Source organism: Mustela nigripes, chromosome 9 (assembly GCF_022355385.1).
Source record: "Mustela nigripes isolate SB6536 chromosome 9, MUSNIG.SB6536, whole genome shotgun sequence".
Classification (NCBI taxonomy): Eukaryota; Metazoa; Chordata; class Mammalia; order Carnivora; family Mustelidae; genus Mustela; species Mustela nigripes.
In genome coordinates this window covers 86,759,879-86,779,432 of record NC_081565.1, presented here as the reverse complement: position 1 = coordinate 86,779,432, position 19,554 = coordinate 86,759,879, and the positions used below count along the sequence as shown (strand labels likewise).

Here is a 19,554-nt window from a genome sequence, read left to right as displayed (position 1 = left end):
CGTATTCTCCAAATTGATCTGTAAATTGAACACAATCCCAGCTCTTAAGTGCAGAAACTGACAAGCTAATCCTAACAGTCATAGGGAAATGCAAGGGACCCGCAACAGACCGAACAGCAACTTATGGGTCACATATTCAGAACTTGCCACAAAGCAGGGATAGTAACCGAGACCACGTGGTACTGGCAGTAAGAAGCGAGATTGATACACAATAGAGAGTCCACAAATAAATCCATGTTTACAGTCAAATATCTTTTCTGGCAATTCAATGAGGAAAAAAAAGCCCTTTTCAGTAAATGGTGCTGGGACAACCGAATATCCGCACACAGAACAAAGACCCCTCACTTCGCACCGAATGCAAAAACAAAACAAAACAAAAAAACCCCAAACCTCAAAATGGGTCAAAGACCTAAATAGGAGCTAAAACTAAAAAACTAAAAGCTCTCGGAGGAAAACAGAGGCACAGGTCGCCAGTAACCCTAAGCAGTGGTTCCTCACATACACCAGAGCACAAGCAACCAGAGAGGAAGTTAGACTTCCCCCAATGAAAAACTTTTATGTTTCAAAGGACCATCCCAAAAGTCACAAGCCTTAGGAATGAGAAAACACTTGCAAATCCTATCTGATAAGGGTCTAGTATCTTGTAAGTCAACCATAAAAGGATAAATGACCCAACTGTGAAACGGGCAGAGGGCAGATTCGGGCATTTTTCTCTAAAGATACGCAAATGGCTAATAACTATGAAGAGACTCGCCGCCACGCAAACCCTCACCTACGCCACAATGACGCCCGGCTTCCTGCACGACTCAGGCGGCTGTAACCAAAACCACTGCCAGCAACCAGGGCTGAGGGGAGCACTCAGAGCCCGCCACCTCCGCTAGGGCGCGCGTGGAACACGGCGCAGGCACTTGGGAATGTGCTTAGGCATTTCTTCAAAACGTTAACCAGGTACGTGACCAAGCATGCTCCCTTCTAGAGAGAACTGAAAACTTGTACGGGAATGTTCATGACTGTCAAAGAGGAGTAACCACCCAAACGGCCCTCTACTGGTGAACGGATAAATAAACCAGTATATCCAGAAGGTGGAACTTAGGCTAGGAATGACTACTAATGTACAAAGATGAACCTTGAAAATGTCCTGTGAAGTGAAAGAAGCCACAGAAAAAGCCCCTGATCGAGGATTCCATTTACACGAGACGTCCATGAGAAGGAAATCCACAGGGACAAAGACTTAGGGAACTGGGGAACTCAGTCACTTTGAATTCCACCTGTTAGACACAGAGCCTGGTCTCCGCTATACTTACACAGACTGATTTGTTTGGTGGAAATAATTTTTATTATATTGTGAACATTTTCCATGTCCTCAAGATGGACTTCTCTTCCAGGCTTCTACAGTCAGGCATAGAGTCTGCAGCTGCCGACTCTTGATGCTCCTATTCTAAATAATACTGCATACCAATTTTAAATCTGTGTTAAGTTACTTCATAAGGAAAATTCTAAAAGGTGGAATTACATAATGAAAAGATTTCCATGGCTTTTAATAAACATACTTTTTGCTGTTAAAGCTGAGGTGTTGAATAAAGTTCATATAATGGTTTTATTGCCCTTTACCAAATTAGAAAAAAAATACACATTACAGAAGTAGCAGCAACTTTAATTACAAGCAAAGGTTGACTTCACTGCCCAAAATGACTCTTGTTTTGGTGTCAGCAAATAATCTTCAAATAGTTATACTGAATACTTAAATTCAGTGGTTAAAATTATGCTTCAACAGTTGATACTTGAACCAAACAAGGCAAAATAAAAATATAAGTTTAAAAAAGTAAAATAAATAACAAATTACCAAACAGAAACGTTCTGTAAACCAGCCGATTTTTCTTGTTCAGGTCGCTCATTTCTATTACTTGGGAAACAAGTTCAGGGACAAAGACTCATTCGGGAGGTTCGCCCGAGGAGCTCAGTTAACCTGTCGGTGCCCTGCTGTGACGGGGGATGAACCCAGCAGCACACGCGAGACTGGAAAGGAGCACAGCTGTTTACAACGATAAATCATTTTATTGACTGTATATTCACACCAAACACAAAAATAATGCTCGTTCTCCTCCTCATGGACTAGGGCAGGAGAAGTTTCAGGTAAGTTTCTTTCTGGGCTGCATGTACTCATGGGACACGTTTTTTAGAAGATTCAGGGAAAGGTGGTTTAAAACAAAGCTTTAAATAAAGTAGCACCAGAAGGACCAGGTACCATCACCACATATCCCAACCAGTTGTTCTAGTACGTGAAATTATTGCACTTGTAAAGTTGAAAGTAAATGATAGTAAATTACCAAACTCAATAATTTAAAAGTTTGATGAATTTTGAACTAAGCAATTTCAAAACGGTTTTGAGTTTCCCTTCCAAGGAAACCCAGGCTAGGACAAGTGTATCTAGCCATTTACTTTAAAAAGCAAGGGTAGAGGACCAAGTTTTATTTCTAAAGTGTAATTGCACTATGAGAAGAGAGGCTGTTTTCCATAGTGGTATGAATTTGGTCCACCTCAAGATAAATTGTTATTACAAAAATAAACAAGTTTGTTTTTGTAAAAAATAACATTGCATTCCTTTGTTTAAATTGCACAGTACAAACAAGCTATGTAAATTAATACTGATATAAGGTAACTGGAAGTACATACAGTGGGTATGTGTTTAGTCTGAAGCCATTAAGGAGTATGCAGATAGGTTTTCATAATGTATGAAAACTAACATTAAGTCATATCTAGAAATACATAAAATATTTTAAAAGTTCACAGAGTGATTTTTAGTAGCCGTGATAGTACAGGATTCAGCAGTCTATTTACATAAAGGTCCATTTTTATTCAATTTACAAAAGCAATAAATAAGAAACTACATTAATTTGCACAAAACCTGTTTCATTCATGATCGGTGTGACCATTTCCATTACTGTATGACCAAGCCAATAACCCTGCTTGTTCCTGTGAACACCTGCTCCCGTCTGGAAAGAAGAGCAGGCCCCATCTCCTTCCAAGAGTGAGTACTGCCGTGCAGAATCCAGCATCAAACCTTACCAATTATAATATAAGCCCTAAAAATATGGACAGTGCCCTTTGAGTCTATTTACACAAGAGTATTCACAAAAAGATACAGTTCTCTGATACAAAATAGTTTAGTGGTATCTAACAGCATAATCGAAAGCGCCCCCAGGCCTCTGCAGGGACCGAGCCGCTAAGGGAAGCAGGTGCACTGACTCACAGGCCTGTAGCTCCCACCGAGTCGGGACTGGGATTTAAAGGCTAGAGACCGCCAAGGACAGGTCCCCATCACGACGGCCACTGCTGGCCCGGGCAGGCCTCTGCTAGGAGGCCAGTGCGGGAGTCCAGCGCTCTTGATCCAAAGGGGCGCACGGGAGCTCAGTGCCTAATGAGCTCCTGCAAGCGCCTCAGCATTTACCTTCCAGAAGCAGCCTGGACTCCCGCCGGACCAGGAAATTTAAGAAGCTACACGTCCCAAAAAGGGAGGCTCATCTAGGGCAAAACAATCCCTATGGTTTAGGAGCTACCACTCTTTAAGAATAAAACCAAAACACCCTCCTGTACAACTGTACGATACTCTTTATTACTTCCCACTGCAGCTTAAAAAATTTTTTTATGAAAAATGATTTGATATCACATTTTCACGGAGTCCGAGATTTCCTAGAGGAGAAAGAGTTAAAATTTAATACTACCTTACCAGAGTCTCTGAGTTCTCTCTCTGGTCCAATCGTCCAACGAGGTCACAGTGTCCTCAGTGGCGCGCTGCTGCGAAGGAATTCTGCCCGCGGGGACGGCCGCCACCGGCCTTAGGACACAGAACAGTCGTAAGTCCCGTCCTGAAAAGATTCCTCCTCCTGCGCTCGGGTCGCGTCCTCCTCCTCCCGGCTGACCAGACTGCCACCTCCGACCTCGCCCTGGGGGACACTTCCGTGGCCCGAGGAGCCCCGGCTCTCCTCTGCACGGGGACCGGTGTGTTCAGGGGTCTTGCCCACGGTGACGGGCTGGAAGGCTTCGGGCTGGACCTGCTCCTCCGTGAGCTCGCTGAGCTTCTGCACTTGCGGCTTAATGATGTTTAAAAATGGCTTATATCCAGGACTAAGCAGAGGGAAAAGGAAGTTAGCTCTCCACTGCCGCACTCACAGCGCTCCCTCAAGAGTTCTGGACCAACTCCTAAACAGGGACACAGTGAGGGCGGAGAGCTGGGGAGAGGGGGCACGGGGCAGGAGGAAATGCTTCTCAGGTGCCGTGGCCGGCACAGCTGCCTCGCGTTCCGGAGCTCGAGCAGCAAGGCTGGCGCGCCTTCTCCTACTGCGGGACAGCGCGGCTCCTACTGCGGGACAGCGCGGCTCCTACTGCACAGTCTGAGGACCAACAGGGTTTTTCAGACTGGAAGCACCTGCACACAGTACAGCTCTTCTAAGTGAATTTGGCAACTAAGGAAAAAACCAGAGCCAAGTGCAGGAAACCCCAAATCCACACGTAGCTGGTGACAAGGGGCTAGACTCTGAGGCTCCTCACTTCTATCCATTAACTCTTAATTCGGGCTTCCTAGTAAGTGCTGTGCTCTACTCAATTCACACGTGCCTTATGTTTTTATCTTTTCAAAGCAGATATTTTCAGGTTATTATTCCCAGCAATACCACAGAACCACAGACCTCAAGGTCCAGTCTAACAATTCTCAGAGCATCTGTACTGTGTCATTTATGTTCCTGGCCGGGCACAGAATGGTGATTTAAGAGAACTACTTCAGAAAGGAACGTGTGAAAGCATTTTACTTCTCCCAACCTAAACAATTTCCAAGTAAATGAACCAGAACTAAACCTCGCTCCTGTGAAAGGACAGGACTGCCCCGAGGACAGCCACGGGAAGAAGCCGAAGGAGACGTGCACTTACCAGTCTGTGGAGGCCCATCGGGCTACAGCGTGCAGCCCCGTCTTTATGTTCTGCAGCATCTCTCCGTCCACCTCTGAAGACTGGATGAGAAGCACGATCTGGTTGATGACTGAGGATTCTCTAAGAATCAGGCCTATGACGACGCACCAGTCCAGACATCCTGCCTCCATGAAGATGTGCAGCAAGTACCTACAGGAGCAGAACAGAAAGTTCGAAGCTCAGAAGGTGCTATGGTGTAGAAAAGGGCGATCGTCGTCAGCAAAGTAACCCCCGCACCCTATTTGCCCGAAGACCTGGAGCAGGCCCTTTGCTGCCTGGATGCTGAGGGAGGGACTCACCGAAGCTGGACCTGGGATTTGTGAGGCCCTTTACTCGCCAGCTCCATGGAGATGTGCTCCAGCTCGGACTGGGTCAGACTGAGTGTGGAGAAGTTTTCATCCACCATTGTCCAGTCTCCGTCCACCACGGAGCTACTTTCAGTCAAGTCTGTGGCTGAACCGATACTGCATTCGTCACCTGATGAAAAAGTGCCAAAACTTACAAATTAGCTTCATGCAGAAAGTATGTTTATGAATTAATGGTTTCTCACATGTTGATTTCTGCTCAAAATTCTGAAACCCAAATGTTAAATCAACTGCTAAAATTCCCATATTATATTAACAGTAGTAGATATTTTTAAGAAAAAAAACCATTAGAGAGATGAGGCATTATGCGCCTTCAGATGGAAAAGCGCCCTACTGTCTATGTAGCAGTCTTGCCTGCCTCCAAGAAAAACACCTAGCTATAACATGATCAGGCCTTTGGATTCAATTACTAATTTATAAGAAATACAGAAGAAAGTGGTAAACCATGAAGATGCAGTCATCAACACTCACATTTTGAGAAAATCATGGAAGCAAATCCAAACTGCAAAGGTTTAAAAAAAAAAAAGAAAAAAATCGGGGTGGGCACCCGGGTGGCCCAGTTGATTAAGCATCTGACTTGGTTTTGGCTCAGGTGGCCCAGTTGATTAAGCATCTGACTTGGTTTTGGCTCAGGTTGTGATCTCGTGTCCATGAGATCAAGGCCTGCTTTGGTTTCCACGCTCAGCCAAGAGCCTGCACTCTCCCTCTCCCTCTGCCCCTCCTGCTTATGCTCTCTAAAATAAATAAATCTTAAAAAAAAAAAAAAAAAAAAAAAGGTGGGGAGGGAAAGAGTCATGTTTTAAAGAAAGAACCACAATGTGTGAACCTTATCTGGCTCTTGGTCCTAACCATAAAAAAAATTACATTATGAAACAACTGGAATTTTAATACTTACTAGATATTTGATATTAAGGAATTATTGTTAAATTCTGGAAGGGTGGTAATGGAATTACTTTTTAAAGAGTTCTTTTAAAGTACATACTGAAAAAGCCACAAAATATATCAGGTGTTGGATTTGGTTCAATAAGATATGAGGAGATCACACAAACGTGGTCCTGCGCGGGGAACAGCTGAAGCTGGGTCACGGATACATGGGGGGGGGGGGCAAGGCTTCCGCGACACGATTAACTCTAATTTTAAAATATATTTGAAATCATTGCTTCAAAGAGTTTTCGATTAAAAAAAGGCGAGCAATGGTATTACTTCATATCTCTAGTCAAGTTCAGAGACAGAAGGCAGAGTGGCGGCTGCCAGTGCTGGGAAGGGAGAAAAGGAACTGTTCTGGACTGGGTACAGAATCTTAGCTTGGCAAGACAGAGTCCCGGAGGCCGGCTGCACAGCAACGTGAATGCACTTGATCCTACTCAACCACATACTTAAAAATGGTTTAAGTGGCACATATTATGTGTATCTTCTACAATTTGAACAAGAGTGACGAAAGGCGTAAGCTTCTCCATGTAGCAAAGCTCAAGAAATGGTGAAGACAGCAAGCAAGAGCTTTGGCCCCAAAGAAAACTGCAGCCGGCCTGACACTTAGCCCCGTGACCGGACGAGTCTCGGCAACACGCATCACTCTGACGCTGCTTCCGTCTGGAACTCCACTAACCCCATAGGAGCAGAGGCTGGCACTTGCTATTTGGTAAAGGGCTGGAGAGTAAATTAGGCTTTGAAGATTAAGAGGTAAAATGAAGGACATTACACAGGAACTTGCAAGAGAAAAAGAAAACTACAAATTTTTATCAGTAAAATAAAAAACAGAAGACAGTGAAGTAAAATTTTTTATGATCCATGTCTACTTATGAGAAGAATAGTGTTCTTTATACAGAGCGAATATTTTACTTACTTGAAGTTCAAAGTCAGTGTTTCTGTATCATTAAAATCAAGCACACAGTTTCATCTGTTAGTGCTGGTCTGTAATGAGACTGTACCTATGTCGTTCATCTAAAATAAATATGGCAAAGTATAGTTCAGGCCAGCGTGGCCTTGTTCTAGAAACTAACCTCCTCTCTAGCAGATTCTAATGGCTAATTTCAAGGACACGGCTGGAAAGAGTGGAGCTCTGGTTCTGAAGGGCTACGGCACAGAAACCTTCCAAAGGAACTAAGGAGAAGCGAGAATTTAAAATGACGTTTACCTTTATTAGATAAAGGGGACAAGAAGGCGTCTTGCATCTGTGGTCCATGGGATGAGGCTGGGTCGATCTCGGGCGGGGTGGGGCCGATGTCGCCAAGCCAGCTCTGACTTCGTTGTACATGAGACACACCCGTGTCTGTCTCAAGGCTTAAAAAAGGGTCCGCTGACTGGGACTTCAACAGCTGCTCTCCTACTGCAAGGCAGGCCCCAAAACAAGAAAGCAGGAATTCAAAAGATGCGCGCACCACCATTCCCACCTCGGGAATTTTCAGCTTCTTCCCCTGCCACCCTCAAACACTGGAAGTTCAAAGCCAACTGCCCCGCATCGTCCGTCTGCAAACCAGGGAAGCGGACAATGCGGCGCCATCTAACCGTCAACCTACATCGTCACGTCTCATCAGCTCGAGACAGACTTTAGTCTGTTCGTCTTATAAGTCTTTTCCTTGGTTCTTAAGATGAGATGTAGTTTCGAAACGCCACAGGAAAAGCTTTCTGGTTGAGCTCTCATGAGATACGGTCATGACAACAGTCTTCTTCGAAAGACCGCAACTAAAAATCTTTATCTTTTAATTTTCCTTTTACCAAGATTTCACTTGGCCGTCTCCTAGATCAGAAGACGGCCCGGACTCTCAGAGATGCATTGCTACCACTTCTCCATAATGTCCGTCAGAGAAGTCACAGCTTCGCTTCTCTGGAGGCTACGACTAAGCTGTTCTACCGCTCGCCATGGAAGGGGAGCGTGGCGGTGCCCGCAGCCAACTTTCACCTGGTGGCCAACCTGCGACCGAGTGCCACGAGCCTACGTTACCTGTTCGGTATTTTCCGTTCTTGAAAGGGGAACTGAGAGAAGAGGCTGGGATGATGGGAAGCGGCCACAGGAAGTCTTTGTGGAGTCTCTTCAGGGCCAGCACGAAGTTGTCCACCCGTGCGGCCCGAGTGCGCTCCTTGCACAGCCAACTGATGAGCTCGAAGCCCAGCTGCGCTGCAAAGCAGCCGAGGTCCTTCAGCCGAACTTCTTCCAAGAGACGCCGAGCGTGTCTCCAGAGCATCATGTCAATGTACATGTTCTCGGCGCAGTCGCTGTCCTTGCTCCACCTGTAGGCGGGACAAGAAAGCTGCAGAACCAGCGCTCCCCGACGACGTCCCGCGGCTGGCCGCAGCAGCGAGGCGGACGCGGACAGCGAGGGGCGCCGTCCCCGATCCAGCTCTGCCCGAGCGAAGACCGACACCAGGGCTTTCCTCCGTGGATGCCACGGCGGCTGACCACCACCCGGAGCACGGCAGGCTCTCCAAAGACCCTTCTAGAATGGAAATAGGGCAGAAGCAAAGAGAGGAGATGGACAAAGCCAAACGAGAGGAGGGCGCTGACGGGCTGCGGGACAGAAGGGGCCAGAACCGCTGTGCCTGGAGAGCCCAGTGGAGAGAGGTGAGGAGATCAGATCGAAGACACGGACAAGGGACGCGGCCGAACGAAGCCCGCGCACGGGGTGGGGGAGGGGCAGGCGCGCGGACGCACGGCCGGTGCCTAAGAACTTCCTACGCGACGACACGCAGTCTGTCATCCCTTACTCGTGTGGGCTGATACGGGCTGACTGGTGTGGTAACTGGGCCGGGCGGCGCCTTCCGGGAGAGGCAGTGCCGGCCGTGCGGATGCAGATCCTGGCTCTGCCCACTCGATCCTGTGTGAACCTGACCAAGCTTACTCGCCGGGCCTCCGTTTCTTCACCCACACAAGGTGGTGAACAATGGTGCCGACCCTTGTAAGTCAGAAGGATGAGAAGCCGCGCTCGGGTACACGCTCGGGCAGCGCCTGGCTCGTAGGGACGCTCCTGCGCGCCGGCCAGCGATGGCGCTCGGCGACGGCGCGGCCGAGAAGCTACTGTTTGTAGCGAGCCGTGGCTGCGTTTTACTCGTATACGGCCCGACTGTGTGTGTAGATGCCGGGAGTAAGGGAGGTATTAATGACCCTGATAAGAAAGTAGTAAATCGTCGTAGAAGAAAATGTTCAGGAAGTGCTCACTAGGTGTCAGGCGTTGTAGAAGAATGAAAACAGAATATAAAAGAAGCGGTGAAGGGAGAGTGGCGAGCAGAGCTCAGCGCACGTAACCACAGGAAGGACACAGGACCTCCCAAACTAGAGGAAATCCTACTTTATAATGTTCAGTCGGAGTTCACGGAACCTCTCAGGAGGCAAAAGCCCATCTACGGGTGATGTAGCTTTCGGTCCTCAGAATACACCTCCTCTGGGCTCTCCCACTGTTTAATGACTTCTCTAGTCAAGAGTCACAGGAGAGGCAAGTGCATGGGGACTTTTACCACGAGTTACAGTCAGAAAGAAAGGTAAAACTACGGCTATAAGAAGGCTTCTGGATTGTGTGCAGAATTATCTTTCCTTTTTATTCTGGTCCTCTATTAGCAGGGTGATTTGAAGTGAGCTTCCGTCAGAATGGGTACACAAGAGGTATCTGGGTGGCTAAGTGGGTTAAGCCTCTGCTTTCAGCTCAGGTCATGATCTCACGGTCCTGGGATCGAGCCCCACATCGGGCTCTCTGCTCAGGGGGGAGCCTGCTTCCCCCTCTCCCTCGCTCCCTGCTGGTGTTCCCTCTCTTGCTGTGTCTCTGTCAAATAAATAAATAAAATATTTAAAAAAAATAAAAAAAAGAATGGGTACACAAGACCTACTCTAGGACAAGGGACAGAAACTATTCAAGGAATAACAAAGGGGACTCTGGAAGACAGAAGGAGGGAAGCAATTTGCGCGATCTTCAAGTCTTTTGGAAATGGAGAAAGAACTGTATTTGATCAAATGGTTGTTTTCCTAAGATCCAAGTTTACAAGTGGCCTGAAATGCAATGTGTGTCACAGAATGCCCTCAAAGCAGTAACGGCTCGTTATTCTTTTACCTTTTTCCAGAAGGACCAGATGGCATACTCAGCGTTTTCTGTAAGCTGAATTTACTAGCAGGAACATTTTCAGCTGACTGGGATAAACTGATGCTTCGATTCCTGAAGAACTCAAATCCGCCACTTGAACTGGGTTCCTAAGATCACACACGATGCGCAGTACCATTAGAGAAAGAAGTCGTGTAGGTGTCTGGCCTAGAGAGGCTGTGCAACTTTGCAACCAACCTGAGCAGTAGGTGTGGATGGAGGGGTCTCGGATTCCCCAGAGCCAATGGCTTTAAGAAAGCGCATCATGTGTCGACACAGGTCCCACTTGCCTTGTTCCAGGGCTGTGCTGAACAGAAGCGTGGCATGCTGCCTACTGACCGCCGGGACTTCCATGTTCTACAAAATCAACCAAAGACAAGCATTCCTTTTACATGGCAAATGATTTGGGAAGTATGAGCAACTCTGTAGCGCTATGATTTCTATACCAGAGAAGGAAGGCAGCTCTATCTCTATAGGGGAATGTTTGATAGTAAGAACAAAAAGGATCAACAGAAAGTATCGTGCAAGGAAAAGCAAGACAAACACTCCGCTGGTGTACCATAAATAAGGATTTCCTAAACTTTCTAAAAAAGTCAAATACCTCACATAAACCTGACCCATATTCTGTCTTTCCTGGCTCCTGGTGACCCTGTGAAGTGGTTGTGTCATTCCTGTTCTACAGATGAGGAAATGGAGTTCAGTAACTTGCTGAAGACCAGCAAAAAAGCAAGAAACAAATCTACCTGATTTGCCGGACTCCCAGAGGCCCAGGTCTCCCTCTTGTGACAGTTTTTGAGGCTGTGACAACAGCACTCTCAGCTCTGGCCAGCAGTCGGTAGGAAGGCTACACAAAGAGCGTCCTTAAGAATTCTTTCGCAAACCTTACCACATAGCCTGCCTCTGCCCTCAGGGACAGGCACCTCACAGGCAAGTTTAACCGTAATTATGTGACAAGGCTGGAATTCTGCTGCAGAGAACGTGGCCAATCCCACTGCTTGGCAGATCACTAGAAGTCCAAGTCCAAGACAAAACACAGCTGCATTTATTTTGTTGCTATTTTTATCATTCTGTGTTTTTTTTTTTTAGATGAGTCAGGGCATCAGACTTTAAGGGCCATCCCACCTCTGCTGGACTATTTACTCTGGCTTCAATCAGTTGTCATGAAGCAAGTAAGCGGACGAGACATGTGCTTCAGGCAGAGTTTAAACCAAGTTAATGGTCAGCTTCTTATATCAATGAAAACAACTTTGTGGTAATTTGAAAGCATGGCTAAGCATACCTCTCAAATCTGTATCCGACTGAGAACAACAACAAGCCCTTCTGTCAAATATATATAATGACAAATTTTCAAGAGTCTCAGAGAACCCATTATTTTGACAAGAACCGCACACTGAGGGTAATTACTGTGGCAGGCCTGTGCTTCCTCAGCCTGCTATGGGGAGCCTAACATAAGGTGCTCTGCTAGGAGGAGCCAGGCTTTAACCAGAGTCCCCTTGGTGATTCCTCGCTAGAAGGAAACAAATCTGTTAACTGTGAGAGGCTCAAATAGTTCAAATTAGCTAACATTAGCTCAAACTCACTAATATTCAAAATAATTCTTCTTTATTATATTTATTATATATAATTATTTATATTATATATAATTATATATAATTCTTCTTTATTATATTTATTATCTAATATATTATATTATATATAATATTATATTATGTGTAATATGTGCATGTTAGTCTATGTTGTTATACTGCATAGAACAGAAAGCCAGACTGCAGATTGCAAGAATCCTTGGGACACCATCAGTGTCAACATAGGACATTTCTTTCCCCCTCTCATTTTGGCTCATTCATTCTTTACTTTATAAGAAAAGAACTGTTACCTGTAAGATAATAAGGTAAGAGGCAGCTGTGTCCAAATCCTGAGCCATCAAGCATTCCTCAAACAAGTCCTTGGGGTTTCCAACGGCTGCGAAAAGGTAATTCCACAGGGCATATTCAGTCTTCCTGGCACAATGAACCACTGTCTGCAGGAAGAGGGGGAATTCGGTGATGAACTTGGCCACAGTGGGAAGCAGAGGGTCGGGGATGGGTTCCCGTGAGGTAGCTTCTTCTTCCAGCACTTCGTGGAGCATGAGCTCCAGCACGTGAGGGAAGTAAGGTAGAGCGGCGCACGACTGGGCTAAGAGCAAGGCCTGCTCCCCGAGGTTCCTGACCAGCAGCTGCCGCAGAATGTGGTGGAGGTAGATCTGAGAGGTTCTCTCCACAACACAGTACGGGAAGAGCACCTCCAGCTGCTCCCTGGCGCCGCTCCGAGTGTACAAGGAATCATAGAGCAAAGTGTCGTTGACAGCACCGAGCACTAACGCGTCTTCAAACAGAACAGCCAGGGGGTAGATGTTGATGTGAAAAGGCAGCATGATCCGCTGCGACAAGAAGGAATGGGGCTTGCGGTGATCCCTGGGGAAGAGCGGGAGCCACACTTTCATCCCTGCGCCTCCGCAGCTCAGCCAGAGGGCCTCCAGGAGGTGACGCTTCTGTTTATTTGCGCGACACGTAGTCCAGACATTCTCAACAGACTGGGCGAGGACGACAGGAGGACAGAATGGCAGCTGGAGAAGCGGAGACAAGAATCCATTTTTTTTCCTATTAAATCCGAACACTCTCAAGTTCCTTGGCATTAATTTCTTAAGCCTTTCAAAATGATAGCACAACTTCTTTTCGGAAAATTAGGAGACACTATCTAGAAACAGAATCCAGAACAGTACCCTGCCTTTCAAAGTATGCATATTTAAATCTAAAAACAAAACAAAACCAAACCAAAGAAACCCCACAAACTTCACCAATTTACCCTACTTTCCAATTAGAATTAGCAAACAAGAATGCCTAAGCAGGAACACCCGGGGTATGGATTTCTTATTATTGTTCCGGGATGTTCTTATTCACAAAGTCTTAAACCTGGAGGCTTAAAGACTAATATTATATACTTTCCCAGTTTCCAAGTCCTAAGACGATACTCTCCTCTTACGTTCTTTTATTCCTTCATCTCTGTTGCTCTACAGGACTTGCATTTTACTCACGAGTTTCCTCTGGCTGGGGTTACTGTCCTTCTCCCGGATCTGAGGGCCCGACCTGTCCCTCTGCATCATGATGAGCTGCCCGGCGAGATTCAGCATGATGCTCTCTGCGTCACGAGCCTGCAAGAAGCACCGGACGGACTCCAGCTAATGCAGATGTTTTCAGCATTTCCCCCAGCTCTGTATGGTTTACAAGTAAAACCACCACCACCGTCTCCCGAATGTGCACCGTGTACAGCCGTGTACAGCTGTTCTGTGGGGTGATGTGGACTACAAGCTGCTTGCTGGCTCGCGCGTAACAAGCTTTACCACAGTGCAACTACTGAGGAACGCAACTACTGAAGAACGCAAGTGAACCTGAGTCAGGGCAGAGCTGAATTTTCCTGACCTAACTAGGAGAGCTTCAGCAGTTCGCAGTAATGAGAGATCACTTCAGTGACCGGCCTGACCTAGCTAGAGAAGGCTTACAGGGTGAGGCGGACCTTGAAGGGCGAGGACGACACACGGGAGGAAGGAAAGGGGCGGCTCTCCAGCCGAACGCCGCCGCTGTGAATGACGCGGAGATGGAGCATCTCTTTAGGGAAAGGGAGAAAAACCTGACTAGATTAGGAATATCATGAGAAAAATGCTGGGTGGTGATGGGACTTTCAAGGAAGGCTTGGAAAGCCAGGTTAAAAAACAAACAAAAGACAGGAAATAAGCTACTACTTACAATTCTTGAATAAGGGAGTTATTAAAAATTCTGGGTTATTCAGGATGGCTTACTCAGGAGAGACAGACATTACAGGTGTTGACGTCAGGAATGAATGAAAAAAGGATCAAACACACCTTCCTTTCGCTACGGAAAATTTCAATCCAACCCTAAAGCAGAGAGCCCAACACGTGACTGCCCATTCAGCCCTCTCACCTGGCTGCAAGTTGAAAAGCTTTGTTCTAAAGCACATCTCAGACATGAAGTCTTTTCCACTTGTAAAGAAGAAGAGCATGTGGATTTACAGAAACAAAACAAAAAACGACTGACGCCTTAGGCCTGAAAGGCTGGAAAAGAGAAGTAAACTAGCAGGATTTCAGGGGGCGCACCTTGGTGGGTGCTAGAGGAGGTGAGGTTACCACGGGTAGAAGTTCCAAGCAGAAGCTAAGGAAGGGGAAACTGAGCAGTTTCATTTCACTGGTCATTAAATTTGAAGGAATCTTAAGACTTGCGAATAAAAACGTGAGCAATGACTGAAGTACGGACGAACACACCAGAATCTAAGCACGGCTGGTCAACTGAGGGAGTCAGATGAACTTTCTGAAGCCAAGTATGCCGGGGAGGAGGCGGGCAGGGCACCAGGAGAGCACAGTGTCACAGAAAGCAAGAGGGAAAAAATTTTAGGAAGGAAAGGGTGAGAACTCAGAAGCTACGGGCGGGCGTCCCAGCCAGGGCCTGCGCGCAGGCTGCATTTAAGCTGCCATTATTATTTAGGGTTCAGTCCGGAGAACGGTAGCTGCCCTACATATTCTATTTGCAAAAACAGTTACACAAAACACTCTTAGTCCTGCCTGCCAGACACTACTGGGACTGTGGAGAAGAAATGACAAGAGGGTCCACAAGATTCATGGATTTTGTCTTCATTCTGGTGGTAGGCCACATCCAGGCAGGTACAGTGTAATAACTTACATTAATTTACAAGGAAGAGAAATTAAAATAATAAAAATAACAAATCTCCAAGCAACTGTCACAAAGCTCAAGAACTTCACTTGGAAAGAAATCTTTGGGTCCCCATTTTGCATGTAATGACACGAAAACTAAAGATCTGATCACCTCTCCACAACACAAGCTTCAAGGTAGGAGAAGGAAAAATGGAAATTATAAGATGCGCACTATTCTAAGAGCTGGAGGGCAGAGGGCAGAGGAGAAATGAACACACAAACCAAGAGTCAGACCAGAGAGCACACTGACCGGCACAGAGACTCCCCGACACTTTGCAAAGATCTTCCGAGAAGCTACTGCAAGTCACCACTATAGGACTCATGTCCGTACTGACCCCTGGGAAGTATGAAAATGGTGAATTTCACTACATTTGACATGATCTTATTACACAAACAAACCCACTTCTCTTTCCTTCAGCTGTATTCACGCATTCAACACTTTCCACCACTATTACAGCATGAAGAACAGGGGAGTGCAACAGCACTTCCCAGCAAGTTTAATGAGCTTTCCAGGAACTTAACATTAAAGCAGGGACTACCTGTATCCCCGAAATGCCACATTTGAAAGGATCAAACACACCTTCTCTTACTCTAAAAATATCCTTAGTAGATGACTCTTATATTTATGAGTTTCAGAGACTCATAGGGGGGAGGCTATCTTACTAATAAACAACTTTCACTGTTAGGGTTTTTAAAATTTTTAATATGAAATCAAGACTTGTTTTGCTGTAGCAGTCCTGGTCTTCCCTCTGTGTAAGGTGGAATCAATCTAATTCCTATTACATTTCAACTCACTTTTTTCCCCCTTAAATTTAAATTCAAGCTAGTTAACACACAGTGTAGTATTGGCTTCAGGAGTAGAATTTAGTGGCGCATCAACGACACATCACACCCGGTGCTCACTGATGCTCGTCACCCCGTTACCCCAGCCCCTCAGTGTGTTCTCTGTATTTAAGAGTCTCCTATGGTTTGCCTCCCTCTGTTTTTATTTTTCCTTCCCTTCCCGTGTCATCTGTTTTGTTTCCTAAATTCCACGTATGAGTGAAATCGTATTTGTCTTTCTCTGAGTTACTTTACTTAGCGTAACAACCTCTAGTTCCATCCATGCTGGTACCAATGGCAAGATTTCATTCTTTCTGATGGCCGAGTAACACTCCATGACACACGCACGTGGATGGAGTGGATGGGTGTGTATGCACACCCCATTTACCAACTGATGGAGATTTGGGCTCTTTCTGTACTTTGGCTATTGTTGATAACGCTGCTATACACACTGGGATGTGGGTGCTCCTTTGAATCTGTATGTTTGTATCCTCTGGATAAAAATCTAGTAGTCCAATTACTGGGTCATAGTACTGCATCTGCTATGTCTATTTTTAACTTTTTGAGGAACCTCCAAACTGTCTTCCAGAGTGGCTGCACTCTGCACCAGCGTGCACTCCCACCAGCCGTGTAAGAAGGGTCCCCTTTCTCCACATCCTCACCAACATCTGTTGTATCATGTGTTGTTAATGTCAGCCATTCTGACAAGTGTGAGGTGGTATCTCACTGGGGTTTTGATTTGTATTTCCCTGATGATGAATGATGTTGAGCATCTTTTCACGTGTCTGTTCGCCACCTGGATGTCTTCTTTGGAAAAGTGTCTCTTTATACCTTCTATCCACTTTTTACCTGGATTATTTATTTTTTGGGTATTGAGTTCTTTATAGATATTTTTTTAATAATGTTCCGTTAGTCACTGTATAGTACATCATTAGTTTTTGATGTAGTGTTCAATGATTCGTTAGTTGTGTAAAACACCTAGCTTTGGATACTAACCCTTTATCTGATATGTCATTTGCAAATATATTCTCCCATTCCGTAGGTTGCCTTTCAGTTTTGTTGGCTGTCTCCTTCACTGTGCAGTAGCTTTTTATCTTAATGAGGGCCCAATAGTTCATTCTTGCTTTCATTTCCCTTGCCTCCAGAGACTAGTGCAGCAAGAAGCCGCTGCACCCAAGCTCAAAGAGGTTGCTGCCTGCTTTTCTCCTCTAGGATTTTGATGGTTTCACATGTAGGTCTTTCATCCATTTTGAGTTTATTCTTGTGTATGGTGTGAGAAAGTGGTCTAGTTTCATTCTTCTGAATGTGGCTGTCCAATTTTCCCAGAATCATTTGTTGAAGAGACTTTTTTCCTCTGGATATTCTTTTCCACTTTGTCGAATGTTAGTTGACCAGAGCTGAGGATCCACTTCTGGGCTTTCTATTCTGTTCCAGTGAGCTGTGTGTGTGTTTTTGTGCCAGTACCATACTGTCTTGATGAGCACAGCTTTGTAATGTAGCTTCAAGTCCAGAGTCATGATGTCTCTTGCTTTGCTCTGCATCTTAAACATTGCTTTGGCTATTCGGGCTTTTTTTCTGGTTCCACACGATTTTTAGAGTCATTCACTCCAACTCTGTGCAGAATGCTGGTGGTATTTTGATAGGGACTTCATTTTATGCGTAGGTTGCCTTGAGTAGTACAGATGTCTTTTAAACAATATTTGTTCTTCCAATCCAAGAGCATGGAATGTTTTTCCATTTCTTTGTGTCCTCTTCAGTTTCTCTCATACATGTTCTATAGTTTTCAGCATACACACCTTTTGGCTCTTTAGTTAGGTATTCCGAGGTATCTTATGGTTGGGGGCTACAGTAAATGGGACCGACTTCTTTCTGGGCTGCTTCAATACTGGTGTATAGAAATTCAACAGCTTTCTCTATCCTGTGCCTTTGCTGAATTCCTATATCAGTTCTAGCTATTTTTTAATGGAGTTTTTCAGGTTTTCTACATTGAGTATTATCGAAGTCCTAGGCTCAGCAGTCAGACAACAAAAAGAAATAAAAGGCATCCAAACTGGCAAGGAAGGCGTCAGACTGTCACTCTTCACAGTCAACTTAACTTCTTTATCTGCTCTTCACCACATCAGATCTCTCCTCTTTGTGAAAGGCGTTGTTTTTTTTTTTTTTTTTAACTTTTAAAATTCCAGTATACTTAACATGCAGTGTCATATTAGTTTCAGGTGGTGTGTAATACAGCGATTCAGTATTTCCATACATCAGTCAGCGCTCATCACAAGGGCATTCCTCCATCCCTACCCCCACCCGCCTATTTATCTCCCTTCTGGTAACCATCGGTTTGTTCTCTACAGTTAAGAGTCCGTTTCTTGTTTTGTCTTTTTCCTTTGCTCATTTGTTCTGTTTCTTTAATTCCACATATGAGTAAAATCATATGGTATTTGTCTTTCTCTTATTTCACTTAGCATTATACTCTCTACATTCTTCTGTGTCATTGCAAATGACAAGATTTCATTCTTTTTATGTATTTTTAAAGATTTTATATTTGAGAGAGAGAGTGCTTGTGAGCATGAGAGCGGGGAGGGGCAGACAGAGGACAAGGCCGACTCCCGCTGAGCAGAAAGTCTGACATGGAACTGGATCCCAGGACCTCAGGATCATGACCTGAGCGGAAGGCAGACGCTTAATTGACTGAGACATCTGGGCGCCCCTTTTATGGCTGAGTAATACTCCATAGTGTATAGACCGTATCTTTAACCATTCGTCTACCAACAGACACCTGGGCTGCTTCCATAATTCGGCAATTGTAAATAATGTTGCAATAAATATAGGGGTGCATGTATTCCTCTGAATTAGTGTTTGTGTATTTTGGGGCATAAATACCCAGTAGTGTGATTACTGGATCACAGGGCAGCTCTATTTTTAACTCTGAGGCACCTCCATGCTGTTTTCCCCCACGGTTGCACCAGCTCGCATTCCCACTACCTCGGCATGACAGTTCCTTTTTCTCCCCATTTTTGCCAGTGCTTGTTTCTTGTGTTTTTTTATTTTAGCCATTCTGCCAGGTGTGAGGTGACATCTCACTGCAGTTTTGATTTGCATTTCCCAGATGACGAGTGACGCTGAGACACATTCTTCATGGTCTGCTGGAAAGCCTTGCTTAAAATGAGCTCCCCAGTACTACTGGTGCCACTGCTTGCCCACTGTATCTGGGATATAGGGAGTCCCTTTATTTCTCCTAATATGAAAACTTCAAACGTGAGAGAGAAAACGTCAAAGTACAGAGAATAATACAACGAACCCCCATATTCTGATCACACAAATTCACAATTATTCAAGATTTTGCCACATTTGCCCCATCTACCCTTTGCTCACTTATTTTGCTCAAGTATTTTATTATATTTTTAAATATTTTATTTTTTAAATAATCTCTACACCCAAGGTGGGGATTGAACTCCCAACCCTGAGATCAAGAGTCACCTGCCCCACCAACTGAGCAAGCCGGGTACCCCTATACCAAAGTATTTTATTTTATTTTATTATTATTTTTTTTTTAATTTTTTTTTTTTTTTTTTTTTTTTTTTTTTTT

General features: G+C 45.2%; 1 protein-coding gene across 5 annotated transcripts in view; it reads right to left on the bottom strand.

Annotated features, from left to right (window-relative positions):
* Positions 1-1,578: 1,578 nt before the first annotated feature.
* The window catches only part of RIC1 (RIC1 homolog, RAB6A GEF complex partner 1), a 142,499-nt gene continuing 124,523 nt past the window's right edge, over positions 1,579-19,554 (bottom strand). For 3 of the 5 annotated variants that reach the window (XM_059411998.1, XM_059411999.1, XM_059412002.1), the window contains 9 exons: positions 13,464-13,580; positions 12,267-12,995; positions 10,589-10,747; positions 10,364-10,500; positions 8,269-8,555; positions 7,462-7,653; positions 5,262-5,439; positions 4,924-5,112; positions 1,579-4,125 (listed from right to left, as the gene is read on the bottom strand). In XM_059411998.1, the coding sequence (XP_059267981.1) occupies positions 3,837-4,125; positions 4,924-5,112; positions 5,262-5,439; positions 7,462-7,653; positions 8,269-8,555; positions 10,364-10,500; positions 10,589-10,747; positions 12,267-12,995; positions 13,464-13,580 (2,277 nt within the window). In that variant the 3' untranslated portion in view covers positions 1,579-3,836. The other 2 variants (XM_059412000.1, XM_059412001.1) reach the window with 2 other exon arrangements.